The sequence below is a fragment of the Lissotriton vulgaris genome, chromosome 5 (genome assembly GCF_964263255.1).
Source record: "Lissotriton vulgaris chromosome 5, aLisVul1.2, whole genome shotgun sequence".
NCBI lineage: Eukaryota > Metazoa > Chordata > Amphibia > Caudata > Salamandridae > Lissotriton > Lissotriton vulgaris.
In genome coordinates this window covers 107350025-107370790 of record NC_141693.1, presented here as the reverse complement: position 1 = coordinate 107370790, position 20766 = coordinate 107350025, and the positions used below count along the sequence as shown (strand labels likewise).

Sequence of the window (20766 nt, the reverse complement as noted above, 5' to 3'; positions counted from 1 at the left end):
GATACAAGGAGTTATAAGATTTCGTGATAAGGTTTAAAGTTTGTTTTTTGCCCACTCCCTGGTATTTTCCATACTGCTTAGCAATATTGTTTGTATTTTAATTACTGTTTTGAGAACCAGTCTTGTTGGTTTATTTTTCCAAATGATGCCGATTTAAAAAGCTTGGATCGGGACTGATAACTACCAAGACCATGGGTTGTCGATTACTTTTCGGCCTTCTGTGATTAAACCAATAACGTGTGTCTGAAAGAGACACGTTAGTGATAGGTTCCTTACCTTAGACTATCCCCAGGCGTCAAACTGGACCCTTAAAGTTTTTTCGTCAGCAGTACCCCTGCGCGTCGGTAGGTAGCGTCGTACGGATCTGCGTCCGTCGCCGCGTCGTAAGCGCTGATATGACGTCATGGAGACTACTTAAGCACCACCCAGGTGCGCTGACATCAGTACTTTCTTTTTCCTTGCCAACAAGCGCAGATCCGGTTAGAGCACGTACCCTAGTCACTTTTTTACTGACTTTTTGGAGACTTTTGTCTCTACTTCTTGAGTCTTGACTCCTGGTGCCGCGTAGTGATGCCTGGGTTTAAATCCTGCGGAGCCTGCCGCCGTACGATGTTGGTGGCCGGCCCCACGGCGTTTGTCTCTGTCTGGAGGGCGACCATGACTCCTCGTCATGTTCTGATTGTCTGGCCATGGCTCTGAAGACTTTGCAGGAGCGGTCCCGAAAGCTGTTGGAGGCCTGGAAGTCGTCTCCGTGCCGCTCGAGGTCCTGGGGTCGCTCGAGGGACCGACCGCAGAACCATTATCATCGCTCCTCTGGGTCAAAGTCTTCACCCTCGGAAACGGCTAAGAGACGTCACAAGAAAAAGTTGAAGAAGCGTGTACGCTCTCCGACGTCCCCTCATCTGTCTCTGGACGAGGGGACCAGGCGTCCTTCCCCCACGGCTCCGTTGGAGCCTTAGAGTCCCGCGATCTACCCACCTTACCCGGGTCAGTCGGCGAATCCGGCTGAGGTGCAAGAGTTTCTTGCCGCCATGGACTGCCTTTTCAGGCCTAGGGCTCCCGCTGGCACGCCTTGAGGCCCCGGGGTTCCTATTGAGGGCCCTTGCTTGCTGCCGGCGGCTCTGGCACGATAAGGTCCTCCGCCGGTGGCTCCGGCCCAGGCCCCCCTGCCCTGCGGCTCCATTCCCGGTGCTGCAATGGGTTCCGTTCGTCCCACCTCCACCCTTGCCCGAGTTTCCGGGCAATTTTGCTACAACTTGGGACCCTAATTGGGATATGGAGCCGTTCACGGCGCCATTGGAGCATTTGTTTTCCCCTGTGCCTCCCCCGCCGCTGCAGCCTGTGCCTCGGGCTGTGGAGGATGACTAGGAGGGGTCGGTTGAAGTCTCCTCTGAGCCTGGGTTTGTGTCTCCTCCCGCTGTCATGGAGGAAGGCGGAAGGCGCCACTTATACTGTGGTGCTCCGTAGAGCAGCTGAGGCACTTGACCTTGATCTGCCTACTGTTACTCTCAAAACGAACCTCCTTACTGAAGTGCTTCAGCTGCCGGCAAGTTCTATGGAACCTCCGCTTCCATTCAATGAGGCCTTGAAGGATGTTTTGATGGGCACCTGGTTTAGACCAACCACAGGGGTTCCTGTGGATAAAAATGTGGCCAGGCGTGATCGCCCGGCACCGGGAGACCCCGCTTTTTTAACAAATCATCAGACCCCGGAGAGCCTGGTCATTCAGGCCTCCACTTCCCAAAGTGCATTCCTTACTGCTCCGCCGGATAAGGAATTGAAAAATCTGGAGCAGTTTGGCAAGAAGTGGTTTTCCTCTGCCAGCTTGGGACTGCGGTCAGTCAACACCACATACCTCTTGGCTCGCTACTCACACTGTGCGGGACACAGTGGCGCAAACTCTGCCCCAGTGCCTGGAGGAGTTTCGGGCTGTACTTTCCCAAGCTGTTGCGGAGGGGAAGGATACAGCGAAGTTTGCCATCTGTGGGCTGGACACCGCGGACTCTTTGGGGAGAGCAATCTCCACAACAGTGGCCTTGCGTCGCCATGCCTGACTGCGGTCCACAGGGTTTTCTGGGGATGTCCAGAGTTCCCTCATGGACATTCCTTTTGATGGTACTCGCCTATTTGGCGATAAGGCAGACAGTGCGCTGGAGCGTTTCAAGGACTCTTGGGCTACAGCCAAGTCCTTGGGTCTCTCCACCACAAGCCCGGCCACGTCTACCTTTCGTTCCTTTAGTGGCTACGGAAGGGGCGCCCCTACATGTTCGTTCAGCCAGAAGCCTGCGCAGACTCAAACCTAAGCGCGGGCGTGGTGGCTGCCGTGGCGGCACAGGGGGCCAGCTTGCGGGTCAGTCCACCTCCGCTCCCGCAGCATCCGCCTCAAAGCCTTCCTATTCGCAGCTCATCTGTGCAGGACAGGGGTGTCAGTCTTCCCCTACCTGGTTGTTGAAGGCGGGTTCGCCCCAGGCCGTCGCCACCCACCTTCAGACTACGGCCGATGACCTGCATTTGCTGGGGTTTTCCTTCAACGTGCAGAAGTTGCCCCTTAGTCCCTCTCGAAAGCTCCCCTTCATCGGACCGGTTCTGGATTTGACGCGGTTCCGGGTTTATCCTCCTGAGCAGCAAGTCCAGGATAATTCAGGCTATGATTCCGATCTTTCAGCCTCTATCTCTGGTTTCAGTCAGGAGACCCTCTGGCTCCTGGGCCTGATGGCCTCCTGCATCCAGCTAGTGCAGCATGCCAGATAGCATATGCGTGCTCTGCAGTGGGACCTGAAGTTCCAATGGGCACAGCTTCTGGGCAACCTGTCTGATCATGTCCCTATCTCGGAGGGCACTGCACAACAATTGCAGTGGTGGCTCACGATTCGCGATTGGGTCAATGGCAGATCCCTCTCCCTTCCCCAACCGGAGCACACAGTGGTGAAGGATGCGTCCCTCCTGGGATAGGGCGGCCACTTGGGAGAGGCGGAGATCAGAGGTCTCAGGGCTCTGGCGGAGTCCCGGCTTCATATCAATCTTTTGGAGCTTCGGGCGATCTGACTTGCACTGAAGGCATTACTTCCCTCTGTCCGGGGAAGTTTGGTGCAGGTGTTCACGGACAACACCACTGCTATGTGGTATTGCAACAAATAGGGCGGGTGGGATCGTGGACCCTATGTCAGGAGGCTCTGCGCCTCTGGACATGGCTGGAACATCAAGGCATTACCTTGGTGGTTCAATACCTGGCAGGTTCTCTGAATGCCAGGGCGGACAAACTCAGTCGCCGGTGCTTGATGGATCACAAATGGCGTCTGAACTCGGACTTGGCGCAAGGTCTTTTTCTGCAGTGGGGAGAGCCTTGATTAGATCTATTTGCCACCGAAAGAGAACGCGCGATGTCATCAATTCTGCACGTTGGACTTTCCAAGGCAGCACTCACTCGGCGACGCTTTTCGGCGCAAGTGGAGCTGTGGTCTGTTGTACGTCTTTCCGCCTATACCACTTCTGCCCAGAGTGCTGAAAAAGATTTGGCGCGACCGGGCCCAGTCATCCTTTTGGCTCCGTATTAGGCACGGAGATACTGGTATCCCGAGCTAATCAGAATGGCGATCGATCCCCCGATCCGACTGCCTCTTCAGGAGGCTATTCTGTCGCAGCAGCAGGAGGCGGTCCTCCACCTAAACTTGTCCAGTCTCCACCTCCATGCGTGGAGATTGAGCGGCGACAGTTGACTGCTTTCTATCTTCCACCCGAAGTCTGTGATTTCATTCTGGCAGCCAGGCATCCCTCCACTAAGACGGTTTCAAGTTAATTTTATTTAGCAAAGTTTCTTAAAATCATTACTACAAAATATCTTATTACGTGTCATCAGTTATTACAAATATTTTAAAAATAAATAAATTAAAAGACATTATAACCAAATGGTGTTTACAGTACATTATAGGAATAAGCAATTATTTAGCAGCGTTCATCTTTTCCTTGTCAGCTGTATTATTGTTCTGACTAGGCATTTTCTTCTCAATTTGTCTTAAGAATTTTACAAAGCGCCGGTTAAGCTGCGTGTCCTCGGGTGCAAAACATGCCAGCACAGCCTGTCTCCGTGTACGGATACCTCTCTGGTTAAAAAGTGGTTTTAAAAGCTGCCTCCTTTCCTCTGATAATTCCTTGCATGTGCAAAGGAGATGCAGCATATCTTCTTGCGGAGTACCACATAAACGACAATTAGGATCAGATTGGTTTTTCAGCCAATATAGAAAGTGATTTATGCATGGCAATAAGCCTAATCTGTATTTTAAACATTTAATTTTTTTATGTTTGGCAAAGCCCGAAGCTAGATACTTTTGTGCGGCCAGGGAGGAATAGGAGCTCAAGATCATCCAGCCATGCGACCTCCTTGTTAGGGCTGCCTTATCTTCAATCCAAGATTGATTCTTTACTATTTTCTTTGTTAATTTCTTAAGAAGGCAATGACTTGTAGGAGTTGCCCAAAGTTCGGTCAGACCCAGAGTAGACACGCTAGTTGTTAAATATTTTGCCGCTGGTGATACTTCTTTCTGGTGTAGCTCAGACCACAAGTGCCATTTTAGGGTGCCTGATTTGGATTTCTTTACTTTGTCTCCAAAAATAACTATTGCACCTTTTCTTGCAATGGTCTGTTTTTGAACACCAAACACTAAACTGGAGCCGAATTTGTGCTGGAGAGACTCGTGTTGGTAAACCAAAGATTATTCTGTACACTTTTGCGACCACAACATCCAAGAGCTTCAAGTCCCTTCCCCTCTGTGCCCCGCTCCCATAAGTTATTGTGGGTAGAAGTTGTGATTGTATAACTTCAACCAGTGGGACAAGTGAGGGGCCCTTAATTTTGGAATTGAGGTTTCTCATTGAGGCGGCTAGGGCTACGCCCTTCCTTTTAATTGTGTCTTTTTGGGTTCCACTAAGACGGTATACGCCTGCAGGTAGAACAAATTTGTGGCATGGTGCACAGCCAAGGCTGTGGATCCTCTTTCTGCCCCTCTTTCTGAGGTCCTTCTGTTCCTACTATCCTTGGCCCGGAAGGGCTCTGCTCTGGGCACTATCAAAGGTTATCTTTCGGCCATCTCTGCCTTTCTAAGGCTTCAAGATTAGGCTTCTCTCTTTAAGTCCCCTGTTGTAAACCGTTTCCTGAAAGGCATTACACACGTGTTTCCTCCTGTGCATTTCATAATGCCTCAATGGGACTTAAATCTTGTCTTAACCTATCTGATGTGCGCCCCTTTGAGCCCCTTCATAACTGTCCTTTACATCTTCTCACTCTAAAGACGGTTTCCTGGTAGCTATCACCTGTGCCAGAAGAGGGAGTGAGCTCCAGGCTCTTTCTTCTAAACCTCCTTTCCTTTCTGTTCATCCGGACAAGGTGTTTTAAGGAGCCGTCCTTCTTTCTTGCCAAAGGTTGTCACGCCCTTCCACATCGGGCAGACCATCACTTTGCCCACCTTCTTTCCGCATCCTTTAAAAGAGGAAGAGAGGCTCCACCGTCTAGACCCAAAAAGTGCGCTCTCTGTCTGAAGCGCACACAACAGTTCCGGGTGGATGACCAGCTCTTTGTTGGCTACGTGGGCGCCAAAAAAGGTCGGGCCGTGCAAAAACGGACCTTCTCTTGGTGGGTCGTTCTGGGAGCCACCTGTGGGCCTGCGTGTCCATTCTACCAGGGCGATGGCAGCCTCTACTGCCTTGGAACGCGGCGTTCCCTTGCAGGACATTTTTCAGGCAGCTACGTGGACCTCGCTGCACACTTTTACCAAGCATTACTGCCTTGACAGTCAAAGAGACGGCTTCTTAGGCCGTTCTGTTCTCTGTGACTTTCTGGTGTAATCTTATTCGCAGACACACCACCGGGGTTGGTATTGCTGGGGTATCTATTCTAAGGTAAGGAATCTATCACTAACTTGTCTCTTTCAGATGCACAAGTTACTGCTTGTGTAACAATATATCTGTGAGACATTAGTTAGTGATAGATTCCTTACCGCCCCACCGATTCTCCCCATTCTGCGAACTGATATCTAGGGTTAAGGTCATCCCTTTCAGGGCCCTAGTTTCATGCCACCAGTGGTCAGTTTCTTGACTGGCTCTGCGTTCCTGGCGCAGAAAGTCCTGCACAGAACTGACGTCCGCACGCATGGGTGGCACCTAAGTAGTCTTCGTGACGTCATTTTGGCGCTTACATTGCCAGCGGTGGACGCGAAGCCGCACAACACCACCTACCGACGCGCAGGGGTACTGCTGACAAAAAAACTTTCTGGATCCAGTCTGATGCCTGGGGATAGTCTAAGGTAAGGAATCTATCACTAACTAATGTCTCTTACAGATATATCGTTACGCAAGTAGTAACTTGTGCTTCAAACCCCCTTCTTTTGAGTTGCGACAAGATAGCAGCACTTTCAAAAGTCATGCTTACATGCAAAGTTCTGCATGAATAGGCCGAACTCTAAACGTAGGTGTGCCCTTTAGCAAATGAAAAAGAATTTTGTTGTTGTTACATTGAATGTGGTCCAAGGTGGATGCAGAAAACCTAGGTAACCATAAATCGGAGCAAGCAGGAGTTTCGCTCTTGTTACGTTTTGTAATTTGGCATAGTCTGCACAAGCCAAAAGTTGAGAGTAGCACCTCTGTCTTATAAGTGCTAATTGGAGTCTTTGTGTGCCTTTTTCTGTTAGCCACCTGCTGAGATAGTTATAAGCTGCAGTTTAGCTCAATGTTGATGAAACAGAATGCCTTGATTTCTTACATTTGTTTGCATATTTTCCAAAAATCATTACCTTTGATTTTTGTGGATTGAGTTCTAACTTATTATCAAGGTTGTGAATATGTAGCTTGTTTGGAGCTCTCTGAAGACCAATATAAGTGTGATCCACTTGTACAATGTCATCAGCATACTGTAAACTTTGAAGACCAGGGTTCTGTATTCTAGGTGAGAATGATCTTTCCATGTTTAATACCTCACCAGTGTCTGTTGTATAAGGGCTAAGAAATCAGGGGTAGTTTACACCCCTGAATTCGATCTCTGTTAGTATTTATTTGCTTTCGAGATGGTGTAGCTTTTGCCGATTTTAGCTTTTACTGTTCTCAAGGTATTGGAATATAATGACATAATGATCCTCAATTGGGGAGCTGGAATTCGTATGCTGATAACTTGCTCCATAAAATGTGTCTGTCTTCATTATGAGCTAAGGAGTCAATTAAACAATCAAAAAGAGGACCACTTTTTAGTGTGATTAATGGTCACAGTAGTGTTGATTGGAGCCAGGTCTAAAGCCTGTTTGGGAAAAAAAGCATCATTTGTTTTTCTATCAATGATTCTAATTCCTTCAACGAAATTATGTTATATGCTTTACTTTCAACATCCAGTTACTCTGTGACATGGTAGCAGGTTGGATCTGAGCGGCTGCCTTTTTTTTTTTATTGGAAACGGGACATACAATTGAACCTTGCCATGATTCTCTAAGAGTTGATAGATGGAAAAATGCTTTTCACGGAGGTGTTTACCAGGTCTCCCAGTAGTCTGTCGGCCTAGAGGGAAGAAGCAGGTATTTCTTTTGGCCCTGGGGTGTGGCCTCATCTGCATCATGTAGAGCAGATTTAGGGCTTTGTGTGTTGATTATGTTCTTTACTCTGTTCTGTAAGCAGTCGTCTTTTCTTTTGCCGGCTGTTTGAAGTCTAACTGAGGAACCTTAGTATTCTGCACTATTATCATGATATGTTTGTAGACTATGAAGTTCCCATTCATTTGCGCACCCTTTTCTGTTTGGAATTGATAGTGGTCTAAACTGTTAATAGAATTCCAAAACTTGCTTTGATCTTTTAGTTTAGTACGACTAACCATTGATTTCCAAAACATTCCTTTATGTCCTCCCACAACTTCTTCGTAAATTCCACTTTCAACATCTGAATCTGGCTTCCGACTGGAAAGATCTGAGTGAAACTAATATGCTGAAATGTAGTCACTAATGCGGTTTCTTTGGACGTTTTGTGTAGATTCGTCATTGATATCAACGTTATAAGCATGGCACAAGTCACCTTGTCAACGGAAAGTTATGCCCAACCTTAACTACGAAAAACTCGAAATGATAAATGAAAATGTAAACTTGTTTTATGCTTAAAGAAGCGACAGTTTGTCAGTCCTAATGCATGTTTTCAGTGCATGTTAATTCAGATTTAATCAGGTATTCAGTTTAAGAGTTCGATTCTTAGATTTACCAGCAGTGGTGATGTTTTGTTACAGTGAACAATATTATCACTGTACAATATTATCACTGTACTAAAAATGCTGTAAATGTTATTTAGACAAGAGTGCTAAGGTCCTGTTGTCTCTCTTCTATACCTAATTCGTAGATGGGCATCTATCTGTAGATGTATCTTCATGTACATTGCCAATTTAAAGCTGAAATGCTTCAAGAAGTTGCAACAGTGCATGAAACAGAGGCCCTTGGCCTCACGAATGCCTGTCAGTAACAGCTTGAATGAGGCATCGTGTGTTAATTTAAATCCAACTAGTTCTAGTTGGAATTCATGAAGAAAGCAGACACACTCCTGGATGTGGCGTTAAGCTAGTTCTAATTTGCCATGCAGTAGTTTTAAAAGCCTTTTGTTTAAGTATAATCATCAAACATTTTCTTGCCCTCTGAGCTTTATCAGGATGAGAAACTGGACAGCAATTAGGTGAGTGGCAGACAGCATCGAGTGCTTGGACAACAGTGGATGCATACACGTTAAAACAAAAAAGAAAGAAGCTTCTTCGATATTCTGTCTTTGTTAAAAGTGCAGATGGATTATGGGAAACGTAGTTCCTTCTTGCTTTTCCTGGAAGTGCATGTACATTTAGTTAGACTGCCGACCATTGGGAAATTACTTAAGCCTAATGTAGGGTTTAAATATTTGAGTCATTTACTGTCACAGCGCAGTATAAAGTTGCAAGGAAGAATCTGGTACATTACTCTTGGGAAACATGCATATAAATATATCCGCTTCACTACACAGATTGTAGCCTACGCCATGCTTTTTGTTTTTTCCTCTGTGCCACCTCCATCTTTGTTTTTCTTGGTATAACCCGTTGAATATAATGTCCTCCTACGTCCTGGTTCCCTTGCAATCTTATCCTGTCAGTTTGTAAAGCATCTAGTGGTACGAATGGAAACTTGCTTTTATAGCTTTATAATAGTAGCATATATCCCTGGTACTGTGCCCACAGGTGCACGTAATATGCAGCATGATACCTTCCTGTATGAGTGCACACACTCGCCACTTTTATTGTTTGTCTATTTGAATTGAAACCAGCATCTCTCTGTCTGAGGATTGCAAAAAGGGCCCACTATGTACTTTTTTCACTATTGTGCTCCTTTCTCATTTCCTTATCTCCTCTTCCTTCTGCTCAGATAGCTCATACATATAGGCTGGCTTCATCCCATGCTTGGCATGTCACTGGTTGTTGGCAGCATCTGACCACCTTAACGTTTGTCTCCTTTTTGGGCAACATTGATTAATTGCATGCCTCCGCTCTGTCTGCTGCCATTAATACAAGGTCCTTCCAAGAAAAGTGTGCTGTACATGTGGATCTGATAGAGACTACTAGCCGCAGATTCCTTCACATATAATTATCCCCAGGCGCGAGACTGGATCCAGAAAACGTTTTGCCACAGCATCCCTGTGCGCCGGGGCGACATCACGCGACTCCGTCCAGGCGTCGTCCGCTTACGTGACGTCAGCGAGGTCACATAAGACCCGCCCCACCTATGTCAGTTTTTTTCCTTTTCCGCGTGCAACGCGGATCCGGTCCTTGCTACCGGCCTGTTTCGGGCCCCTTTTTTCTCCATTTCTTTTGGTGGAATGCCTTCGGGCTTCAAAAGTTGTACGTTTTGTGGGCGTCTTATGTCTGCGACGGACCCGCGCCTCTTTTGTATGTGGTGTTTGGTGGAGGATCGCGGCCCCCCTGACTGTGAGGCCTGTCAGCAGTTGAAGCCGAAGTCGCGGCGGGAGAGCCGCATGAAACTTCTCTCGGCGCGTCTCTCCAGGTCGACGTCCTCCCCTCGGTCTGCTTCGCCGTACGGCTTCAGGTTTGGCCGTGGTCGTCGTCCTCACCCTTCTCCGATGTCACGTGAGCGTCGCTCCCCGGTGGGTAAGTGTCGCAGTTTGTCCCCGGGGGCTGGTTTCCGGCCTGCTGGGGACGTGGACTCTCCACGGGTGATGCGGACCCGCATTTCGTACTATCCACCGTTTCCCAGTGTTGGGGCGTCGAGCGTCCAAATGGAGACATCTGCGGCGGCTTTGCAGGCCTTGCTGGCGTCTCCCCCTCCTTCCCCTCCTGGGGCGTCGGCGAACCCCTCGCCTTGGGCAGGGCCCTCCGCGGCGCCGCCGGTGGTTCTAGCCCCGACACAGACTGGTTCGGATCCAGGCTTGGAGGGTGTGGTGCTGTTAGGGTGCGGCTCCTCTGGGGCACCTTCTTCAGGTCACAGTGTATCTGGCTCGCCGCAAACTCCTGCGGGAGTCCCTGTGGTGTCTCGGGAGCTCGCTGGGGCTCGGGTCGCATCTCTGAGCCCCTCTCGGTCCTTTGACAAGGTGGTCGTGTCTAAGGCCGAGGTGACGCCGCTACGGCGCATGAAGCAGATGGACCGTGCGGAGCAACAGGGGTTGGTGAACCCTCCTCATCCAGCTCCGGGTCGAGGCCGGGTGAGGACCCCTCGCCCCTGTCCAGGCCCCTCTCGTCCATCCCCACAGGCGGCTGCCTCGACGGGGGGCGAGTCGGAGGTGGAATTGTCTCTGGCACCGCCTCCTGGGTTGCCGAGCGATCTACGACTCATTTTGGGCCGCAGCTGGCGGAGGACCTAGTTTCACTCCCCAGGCCCGTCTTGTTCACCCACGCGGATGGCTTCCTCGGTGGGGGTCTGGTCGGCGCTGTTCCGGCGCTGCCCCTGGGCCGTTTCGACTCTAGTCCCACTCTGGTCTCTGCTCCGGTCTCCGCTGCGGGGTGACTTGGAGGAACCTTGTCCGGCGATACCGGATGGTGCCGACAACTTGCCTCAGGCAGCGGATGGGTGACCCGGTGGCTCATTTTCCGGCAGACCATCTACTGGAGGTCCTCCACCAGGGCTCTGATGGGAGGCAAATCTTACTTCCCTTTGAAGGCTCCCTCCTTTCTTCCTTGATGGGGGCTTGGAGGCGTCCTGTCTCAGGAGACCCGGTGCCTCAACATCTTCTGCACCGGCATCTCCCGGCGCCGAGTGAACCAGCGTGCCTTTCCCTCCACCCCTCTGCCTCCAGTCCTCTTTTGCGGACTGTTTTTCCCTCCCTACCACCGCTGTTGACTCCGCCATCCCGAGAGGCCCGCTGGCTGGACTCTTGGGGGCGCAACATGTTCGCCTCGAGCAGTGCTGCCCTGCGGGCTCTGAACACCTTGTGTGTGCTGGCTCGGGCCTCCTCCTGTTTGTGGGACTCGGCTGAGTCTCTGCGATCCGCAGCGTCCCAGGAGGGTGGTCAAGTGGACTTAAGGCATCCTGCGTTGGATGGCCAGGAGCTGGCTGCGTTTATTCGCCGCTCCGGACATATCAGAGGTGCTGGGCCGGGCCATGGCTTCCACGGTCGCTCTCTGTCGCCATGCTTGGCTTTGGGATGGCGTATTCCCCGAGAATATTCAGGAGCGACTCCTTGACCTTCCGTTTGATGGCAGCCTGTTGTTCCATGCCCCAGCCGACTGTGCCATACATAGGCTCTTGGCAGGGCTCCATCCTCCTCCTCCACCTTATCATCCTCCTCCTCCGTCCCCTCCTCAGTGTCTTCTGAGTCAGGTTGATTCTGGGCCTTCTTAGGCCAGTTGTTCCGGCTGTGGAGTGTGTTTTCTGGCCATTTGCGTCCTTCCTTAGGACTTTGGCATTGTTGGCTGCTGGATGGCCCTTTTGTTGATTATGTGTGTGTTGGAGTTTTTGCACAAACTTGGCCCTGAGATTAGGCCTTCTGCTTGGTTGGGCTGCTTGTCAAGCCTTTTGCGTGTTGTTTTTTCCCTGTGGCTCTTTTGTTTGTTCCTCTGCTGCGGAAGTTCTTCCAAAGAGGGTTCCCATAATTTGGGACTTATCGTACCCTTGGTCATATGGCTTGCGCTCTGCTTGAGGGTTCTGGTCGCCTTTGGTTGCCTGTTCTCCATGACGTTTGTGTAGGTTGCTTTGCTCCTTTGTGTGCACGGCCTCTCGTAGTGGTGTGCCTGGGCATCTCCTCCTCTCCCTGCTCCTGTCCTGAGGTCTGGGATGATCCTGTGTTCTCCCTTCCCAGGCGCCGCCTACTCTGCTTCCTGGGGCCTCGAGCTGTTCTAGTTTCTGGAGGCTTTGACTGCCGGCACTTTTCTGGCTGACAGGTTGCTCTCCATCTGGATTGGGTTTGCCTTCTTTTCCCTAATTTCCTGAGGTCCTCTAGGTTTCTTCTTCCTCTCTTCCTGTCTTGGCATTGGGCGGAAGCTATGTTGCCTTATGAGGGAGTGGGGTGCTCGCCCTCTCCGACCTTGTCCCTGGTTCCTCTGCTGTGAGTGTACGGGCCTCTTCAGCCTTCCTCTCCCTCCTACATCCTCTTGGGGTCAGTGGGGTTCTGCTTGTGGGGTTCCCATTGCCTGGCAGGGACGAGGTTCTACCTGGTCCACAGATCTTTCCCGGTGGGGCCCTCTGTTCTGTATTGGCTGGTGGGGTCCTTTCGCAGACCCTCCTTCCCAGGGGGTATTGCTAGGGTATCTATTGTGCGCGAAGGAATCTGCGGCTAGTAGTCTCTATCAGATGTATGAGTTACTTACCTTCGGTAACAATGTATATGGTAGAGACGATTCTGGCTGCAGATTCATTCCCAGCCCGCCCTTCCTCCCCTATTCTGCCAGGACCCTTGGGTTGGTCTTCGGTACTCGCCTCCCGGTGGGGGGCTGTGTCTCCTGTGAGTGCCTTCTTTGTTCTTGACGATTGGCTCTGTCTGGGGGCGGTTCATTCCTCCTTGGTACTGTGGAAGTTGGGATTCCGGTGCTCTGGTGCCCTGCTGCTCTGGCTACTTCCAGGTTTGGGGGGTGGGGGAGGGGGCAGTTGGGGAGGGGGGGGGGTGGGATATTACTTTCTATCCCTGTCCTTCCCTCCTTCCATTGCTATCCTCCGATTAAGGGTCCTCTGGCCATGTCTTGCCCTTGTTCCTTGTGGGTGGTTGCCCTCTATGTTGGGGTGGCTTGGAGGTTGGTTGTCCCTGCCTGTCTTTGGACTGGCCCCCTTCCTTGTTCAGGGTGGAGGTGGTAGGTTTCCTATGTGTGCCATGACTTTTACGCATGTTTCTTGCCACTGGGACACAGGGGTGGGAGGCTGTCTATGCACTGGCAGAGTAGCTGCGCAGGGCTCTGCTTGTTCTTTCGTCTTTCCCTGGCTTTGGGTTCTGCGGTATTGACACTGCTCTGTGTGGTGTTGTTAGTCACTGTTTCTTTCCAATTTTTCTGCTCTTCACACACTGTTCCCATGCTTCCAAACTTTATCTGGTGGTCCTGCGTTGTGGTGCGGAAACATTCTCCGAAGAAATCGGACGTAGGCGCGCCGGGGAGGGGGGGGTCTTATGTGACCTCGCTGACGTCAAGTACGCAGACGACGCCTGAGCGGAGTCGCGTGATGTCACCCCACCCCCGTCGCGCAGGGATGCTGTGGGAAAAAGTTTTCTGGATCCAGTTTCACACCTGGGGATAATTGTACGTGAAGGAATCTGCAGCTCTACCAGATACATAGTTACCGAAGGTAAGTAACTCATACATTAATGGCTGCCCTATCCTGCGTAAGAAAAATCAAGAGGTCAGTATGGGGGCTTCGAAGTCAGGTATGGTATGGAACACCTTTTTCGGCAGGCAGCAAGGCAGCCCATCTAACCGTACTTCCAACCCAGTTGGAAGTCGCTCTCTCTGGCCGCATTTAAATGATGTGAGTAACCCTGGAAAAGTACATGGTTGCTTTTTCCCTTGTAGCAATTTGTTTCCAAAGTATCCGGTTATCAAGCTCCAGGGAAAGGTCTCTGAAAAACTAGGAGCAAAGGGACCAAATTATCTTGCTACAGAAAATTGGTAGCACCATTGTGCTAAATCCCTCTGTCTGGTTTTCAGATTCTGATCTGCTTGACGACTCTACCCATGTTGTCAATCTCCTGCAGGTGGGTTGAATGTAGGTGGAGGAGGCTGCTTTTAATGGTTTTTGTTAATCAAGCGAGAAGCCTTATCCCAAGAGGAAGCTAAAGAAGCTTCTTTTCTTTAATTCTTGGGTATTAATCTTCTGCTCCAGTCATCCCCTCACACATGAGGCTGAGAATTGGACAAACTGCACTACCATTAAGTGGACCGTCATAAGTGCTGGTGCAAAACCACCAGCTCAAATTAGGCACTGCAACAGCTTCAAAGCGTTAACAACCAAACCAGTGTGCTTTGCAACCAGTGAATTCCTGTCAGTCTTTTGAGACTAAAGCCACTTTTTCCTCCAAGCCTCTTGCTGCTTCCTCCTCTTCTATGAGTAGGCCCCCTATTCAAATGTAAAGGGTTCAGGAGAAAGTTTAGTCCACTCCACCGGGGTTGGTGATTCCCTGCGCTATCGCTGATGGACAGCAGTTTCCACTAATGTATTTGTAGAGATTTGACATACTATGTCACCTAGAGGACAGTTTTCCAGCTGTTTCTACCCAGGCAACCTCTTCTCTCTGACACCCAAGTTACCTCTGCAGATACTAGAGAGGCACCTGTTTCTAAGAGTAGTAGTACAGAATTGATCCCACCCTCTGAAAGGGGGCAAATAGAGTACTGCTGTGATTTCTCCATGAGAAAAAAATGGTAAGGAGTCCTACAACTTTCTTAATTTTTATGATTTCATGTGGTTTTCCTTTGTGCAGCCGTTTTTCAGTCAGCTGAAAATTCTACCAGTAGGCAGTACGGAGACACATGATAACATTTTGACAATGAGCATTGGGGAGATATTTAAATACTCTATTTCTAAATAACATTTTGACTTTAATTTCCAATTTGGCTGCTCGGTCATTAATATGAATAATAATAAATCTTTATAGCTTGATTAATTAAAATCATTGCACTCAAAACATCTTTACATTACACAATAATTAAAATCATTGCAATCAAAACATCTTTACATTTCACAATATCTAAAAACTGTACCACAAATATGATTTAAGAAATTACCAATACATTCATAATTAAGTCACAAAACCAGACCAATTCGCCATACATTGTACATATAAAGTAAGGATATAAAATCAATCAGACATGGGCTTAATCATGCATAGCTAATTACATTGGTAGCACATATAAAAAGACATCAATAATTACTATAACAGGGTATTGCACATATTGCAGTTTAAAGTGCCAAAGTGCAATAATTTTCTAATTACAACATATAAAGACAAGGATAAAATACAATAAAAATACTTCATTAGTTACTATAACAAGGTATTGCCCATATTCCATTTTTAAGTGCCAATGTGCAATGATTACTAATTACAACATATAAAGACCAGAATTAAATGCAAAAAAATGCATCAATAATTACTATAACAAGATATTGCACATATTGCATTTTAAAGTTCCAGCGTGCAATCATTACTAATTCCATTGTATAATGACAGTAATAAAGTGTGTCAATAATTACTGTAACAGGGAAGCTTATATTGTTACATTTCTAATTTCCCCCTTGCGACTTGAACACTAAGTTAAACAAAATAGCTAAATATATATAAAAAAGCTTTTAGGTTCCTGGGAAATAAGTATAATACATCTCAAACTTGTTCTATCAATAAAATTTTGGCTGCAGTTAAAGATTTTTATCAATTGGCATAATAATGGCATTGATTCACCAGATAGTGACCTAATCAGTGCCTGGCGAGCTGATCTAACCCCAATCTTAAGGAATATGGGTTTCAAAAAGGTATGTTGAATGTTAATCAGTTAAGGACACGCACACTGTATATACTAATGCTTCTTGTGGCCAACCTCAGTCTACAATGGGAATCTTGCCACTGCTGAATCATGACTGCGTGCCCTCTTTTGTTGTATTTATTCCCATTCGTAATTTAACATTTTTTTGTTATTTTTGCTGAGAAATAAGCTGTCTAATATGGCTGAATATGTAGAAATTGGTATGAGTTCATCACATCACCATGTCTGATTGATTTTGCATATTTTTTCCCTGCTACTGCATTTTTATCCAACTTGAGGGATTCAGCTTTGGTCAGTTTTTTTTTTAATTTAACTTATAGTTGGGCATTTTCAAGTCTCGGAGAGCTATTTGCAGACTCATATCCCTTAGGGAGGTTAAGATATGGGATCTCCATTTGACAGCATAAGCAGACTTATCTATTTTTAGCCAGCAATTGTTCCCTAGGGATGCAGGGGCTGATAAAAACATAGAAAACATACATTTCAAAAATTCTCCTTCTAATACCAGGCACTGTCTCTGGGGACCAAACTGTAATCTTAGTCCTGCTTAGCCTACTGATCTGGGAATTTCAAAGGTTGCTTTAAAGGCCTTAACTACCAATAGATCTAGGAGCTTTGCATCTTTCACACAGATAATGGGTGAGCCATATTGAAGGGTTGGTTGTAACTTGGCTTTCATGACTTTAAGAATATAGTCATATGATTTACAATTCAACGATTTTTTTAAGCATTTGAAAGCATGAGTTAAAATCACAGTTTTTGCTCTTAGGTTGTTAAAATGGTATTTAAAAGAAACTCTGTTATCAAACACCACCCCTAAATATCTATACGTTTTAACAACTTCAATTGGACCTGCTCTGGCCCTCCACATATTGAACTTCTGTTTTGCTCTGTCATTAGGATTGCACTGAAGTGTTAACAGTTTGCGATTGCAGCATTATTACACATTCCTGAAGCTTTTTCCTTGGTAAATGAGCTTGTTAGCCCCTCTTTTAATGATCTACACCTATAAAGATTCTGCTCCTCTACGGGCTTACATTTAGATTTGGCTTCTCACGATTAAGCCATCTGAGCTTCTGGCCTTCTGAGATCTAGATCACCTCTGCCTGGCGTATCTGCAGGCTTTGACTTCTTTCATACGAAAAGCTAATTCTCCACAAGGACAAGGTTGTCTTTCAAATGTCCCCTTCCTTCATTCCAAAGGTATTTAGTTGAATTTAAATCTGAAAATTGTCCCCTCGCCCCACTTCATTTTCAGTTTAGACGTACTTCTCTGGCTAAAGATTCTGGAGACAGAAGAAACTGCACAAGTTTGATACTTTTAGGACTTTGGAGTTTTAAGTAGAAATCACTTAATTCTTCAGTCTCTCTGTGCATCCGTTGTCATGTGTGGTGGTTTACTCCAGTCAAAGGGGTGAACACACTATTGCAATATTGATAGCTTCTTAAATTTCAAAACCCTATGACAATCGGAGGGTTCAGGCGTCTTGGTAACCTCACACCAACTCCATCAGAGCAAGGGCAGCAGCACAAACCTTCCAAAGCCACGTCACTATCACACTCAGTGTAGCACCTTGAACTATTCTATATGCTTTGTGAAAATATTCCTCTAAATGTGTCTAATAGAGAAGGTGCAGCTATTGGCAAGGCTGTTCTATGCAGCATGTTCGAGTATAGCCTGCCTCTGCCTATACGGTGTGTGCCCCACCTAGGATTTGGCGCTCTGCGTTTACCTAACACTTGTGATGACAGTAGAGGAAGACGACGTAGAAAAAAATAACCTTTGTTGTGATTGCTTTTGTTTTAGTTCCTGCACTATCTTTCAGAACACCCCGCCATTTCAAGTAGTGCATGGTGTGCTGCAACCTTGTATGTTGGGGAAAAGCATGTAGCAACTGACTGAGGCAGTTGGTGACTCTCGCATCCAAGGGGGGTGAGCAATTGTGGGTTCTCCATGGTTCCTTTAAAGTATGTGTTCCATTATAAAAGCTTTTTAGGAGTCTGCCTTCAACTCAGGCAGGTGTTAACCACGTTTGAAGGGGTGCTAATAGTATAACAAGTACTAGAATCAATATGACGGTCATTCTACTATTTACTGGATTCCTGACTTTATTTTATTAACAAAGACAATTTTTTGTGTGAAATTATGTACTTTGCCTACACTAACGTTACCGATCTCTTGTTTTCCTCCCAAAGTGTTGATTCAATGGAAACCTTACCGGTACTAAGCAGGAATGCAAGTAGAAGTGTTGACCGGGATTGGGAAAATGCCTCTACTGCATCTTCAATTGCTTCAGTGGCAGAATACACGGGTAATATTTGCTGGGAAAAGAGTTTTTTTAAAAACCTACATGACCATTTTATCTGAGCCCTAATGCGTTGTGAGCTGCTTCTTCACGGTCCTTTTGTATTATTTCCTTGGTGTTTGAACAGTGTCTTTGCCTTCTCATTGCCATTGAGTACACCATTGCACTTTTGTGGGTGTTTGTTGCAGTATTAGATGGTATTTTTAGTCTTGGAACTTCAGTGCTCATATACATTTTCTTAACTTCTTTTTACTTCTTTACCCCTTTGAATCTCAGTTACTGACTAAACTTTATCGACCATCATCTCAGCGCTTGTATTTAATCAATAGTAAAACTTTGTGTTTTGAAAACTGCTTAATTAGCACACCCATCCAAATTTAAAATCCTCCCAATTATTGGTTTCATTGCTAATTCTCTGAATTATTGCTATAGTAGTTATATTGAAAAGATAAAGTACTAAGTTAATTTTTGCTGTTCATACTGTAACTAAAGTTGTATCGTTAATTGGCACACTAATAGCTAATGCTTAAGCTGATGTATTAAACCACTGTACAGTCATCTGTCTGTTAAGCTATCTTCCTGCTCTGTTGCGTGTTTGTTTCTGTTCATGACTTATGTAAACCTGATTTCTCCTGGGCTCTACCAGTACATAGTACTGATTGTCTGTCTCCAGACATTCTGTTTAGAATTTGGTCGTGCTTTGTTGTATTGTTTAATTTGTTTGTGAAGTCAAGTGTTGAATCTTCCAGTATAGTTTTACTGGTTGTGTTTTTGAATTTATACAATACATGGGTTTTCCAGCTGTCTCACTCTTTTAATTCTTTTCCCGGGTCAGGCCAAGCGTTGTTCTCGGTTACCAGTGTGCTTCTCCTCTGCCCCCTCTATGTTGCACTTGCTCTTGTGCACATCTTCTCCCAGCAATGCTTTCTTGTCAGAGTGCTTTTCCCCTGCCTGCTCCACGTCTCCTGTTGCTTCTCCCCACCCCTCCATATTGCTTCTGCGACCCCTCCATATTGCTTCTGCCCCCCCTCCTTTCATGTTGTTTCTGTTCCTCCCGCCCTGTGTGTTGTTTCCCCCACCTGCATTCTTTGTGATACTTTCCCTACCTGTTGCCTTTGTGATTATTCCACCACTAGTGCCCTCCATGTTGCGCCTTCTCACCTACTCCTATTAAAGAAAACATCCTTTTGCGCTACTATTTATTGTTATTTATGGATCCAACTTGGTAAATAAAAAGAAAAAAGTTAATGCAATTTTTAGGTGCGCATGCATGGTTCACACAGCTACAAAATGATTCGGCCACCTTTTCATAAAGTGACCGTTTGTTGTGTTTCTTCAGCCGTGCTTCATCACTTCGTGGATGCTGTACACAGCATGGCTAAAAATCATTGGTAAAGCCAATAGGTCTCCAAGGCAAGCTCTGTTGGCTCTGGCAATGCTTGTTTTCGATGCAGGGGTGTTTGCCTCCTCACGTACATCATGCACCTAATTGTGCATTACCCTGTATCCCTTTCTGCACACAACCCTGTTCCCCTGCACTGTAAATTCTTCAGCATTGGATTTTCCATAAATTCACATGACTGAGTTATTCACTGCAGTCAGGCTGGGAATCCCGAGTAATCTTAAACAGTGATAAACATGTTGAAATGGCCATAGTCTTCAACAGAGTGTTTGGTTAGTAGCAAATCCACATCATTTAAAGTAAACCAAACTCCAGCCAATGAAGTGGAAGTGATAGCTCCTCCTACTCCACAGCTCTGATGTCTACCAAAAGTCATGTGCGAGGGGAGTCCCTGTGAATAACTCTGCTCTAATTTTCGTCAACCTTAATCTGATACTTCTGGTTTACTCTGGAGCTTAGCCAGTCCCATCTTCAGCTTTCAGTTTTTTGGAATAAATAATCTAATTTCTAATTTTCTGAACCATGGAGTCCTACTCTTTAGTCACCAACTGTCATCATAACAATGAGAGAGAGAAAATCTCTTCAAATCCTGCTCTACCTGTGGTCAGAAGAAAACATGTGCATATGACCTCAAGACCAATTTATTTACTGCCTTTATCCAGCTCACCAATCTTTGCGCTGTGATATTTATAGTACTTTTCCTTCAAACATCCTGAAAGATAGAGAGTAGTCTGGCCCTATGTGTCCAAAAAGTAAGATATCCTCATTCTAAGGGATTGCTCCCTCACCTGTAGATGTTTCAATGAAATGTGCTTCCCCGAAGTTTTCTACGAAGATGCGCAAAAGTGGAAACATGGATTTCCCAGAGCTGGATTTACATCCAAAAACGCTTACTGCTACCTCCACACAGAATAAGACAGGATTTCTTCAGAATAACTTTCCAGGCATGCCAAACACTAGTATATGCAAAAATCAGCTTGAAAATCCAGCTCTTTGGATGTCCTCGCTGATCTTCAGCCTCTGTGGATAACCTCCATGCCTTCCATGGCGAAGAAAAAACTTAATTGACTGTGACGATGATGACTAGACCCTCATCGATGACTTGGAGATCACAGTGC

The 20766-nt window shown here is 46.8% G+C and overlaps 1 protein-coding gene across 2 annotated transcripts in view; it reads left to right on the top strand.

Moving 5' to 3' along the window:
• The window catches only part of CAMSAP1 (calmodulin regulated spectrin associated protein 1), a 542816-nt gene that overhangs the window by 503173 nt on the left and 18877 nt on the right, over positions 1–20766 (top strand). For both annotated transcript variants that reach the window (XM_086921001.1, XM_086921000.1), the window contains one exon: positions 18137–18252. In XM_086921001.1, coding sequence (XP_086777127.1) covers positions 18137–18252 — 116 coding nt within the window. The remainder of the gene's footprint in view (positions 1–18136; positions 18253–20766) is intronic.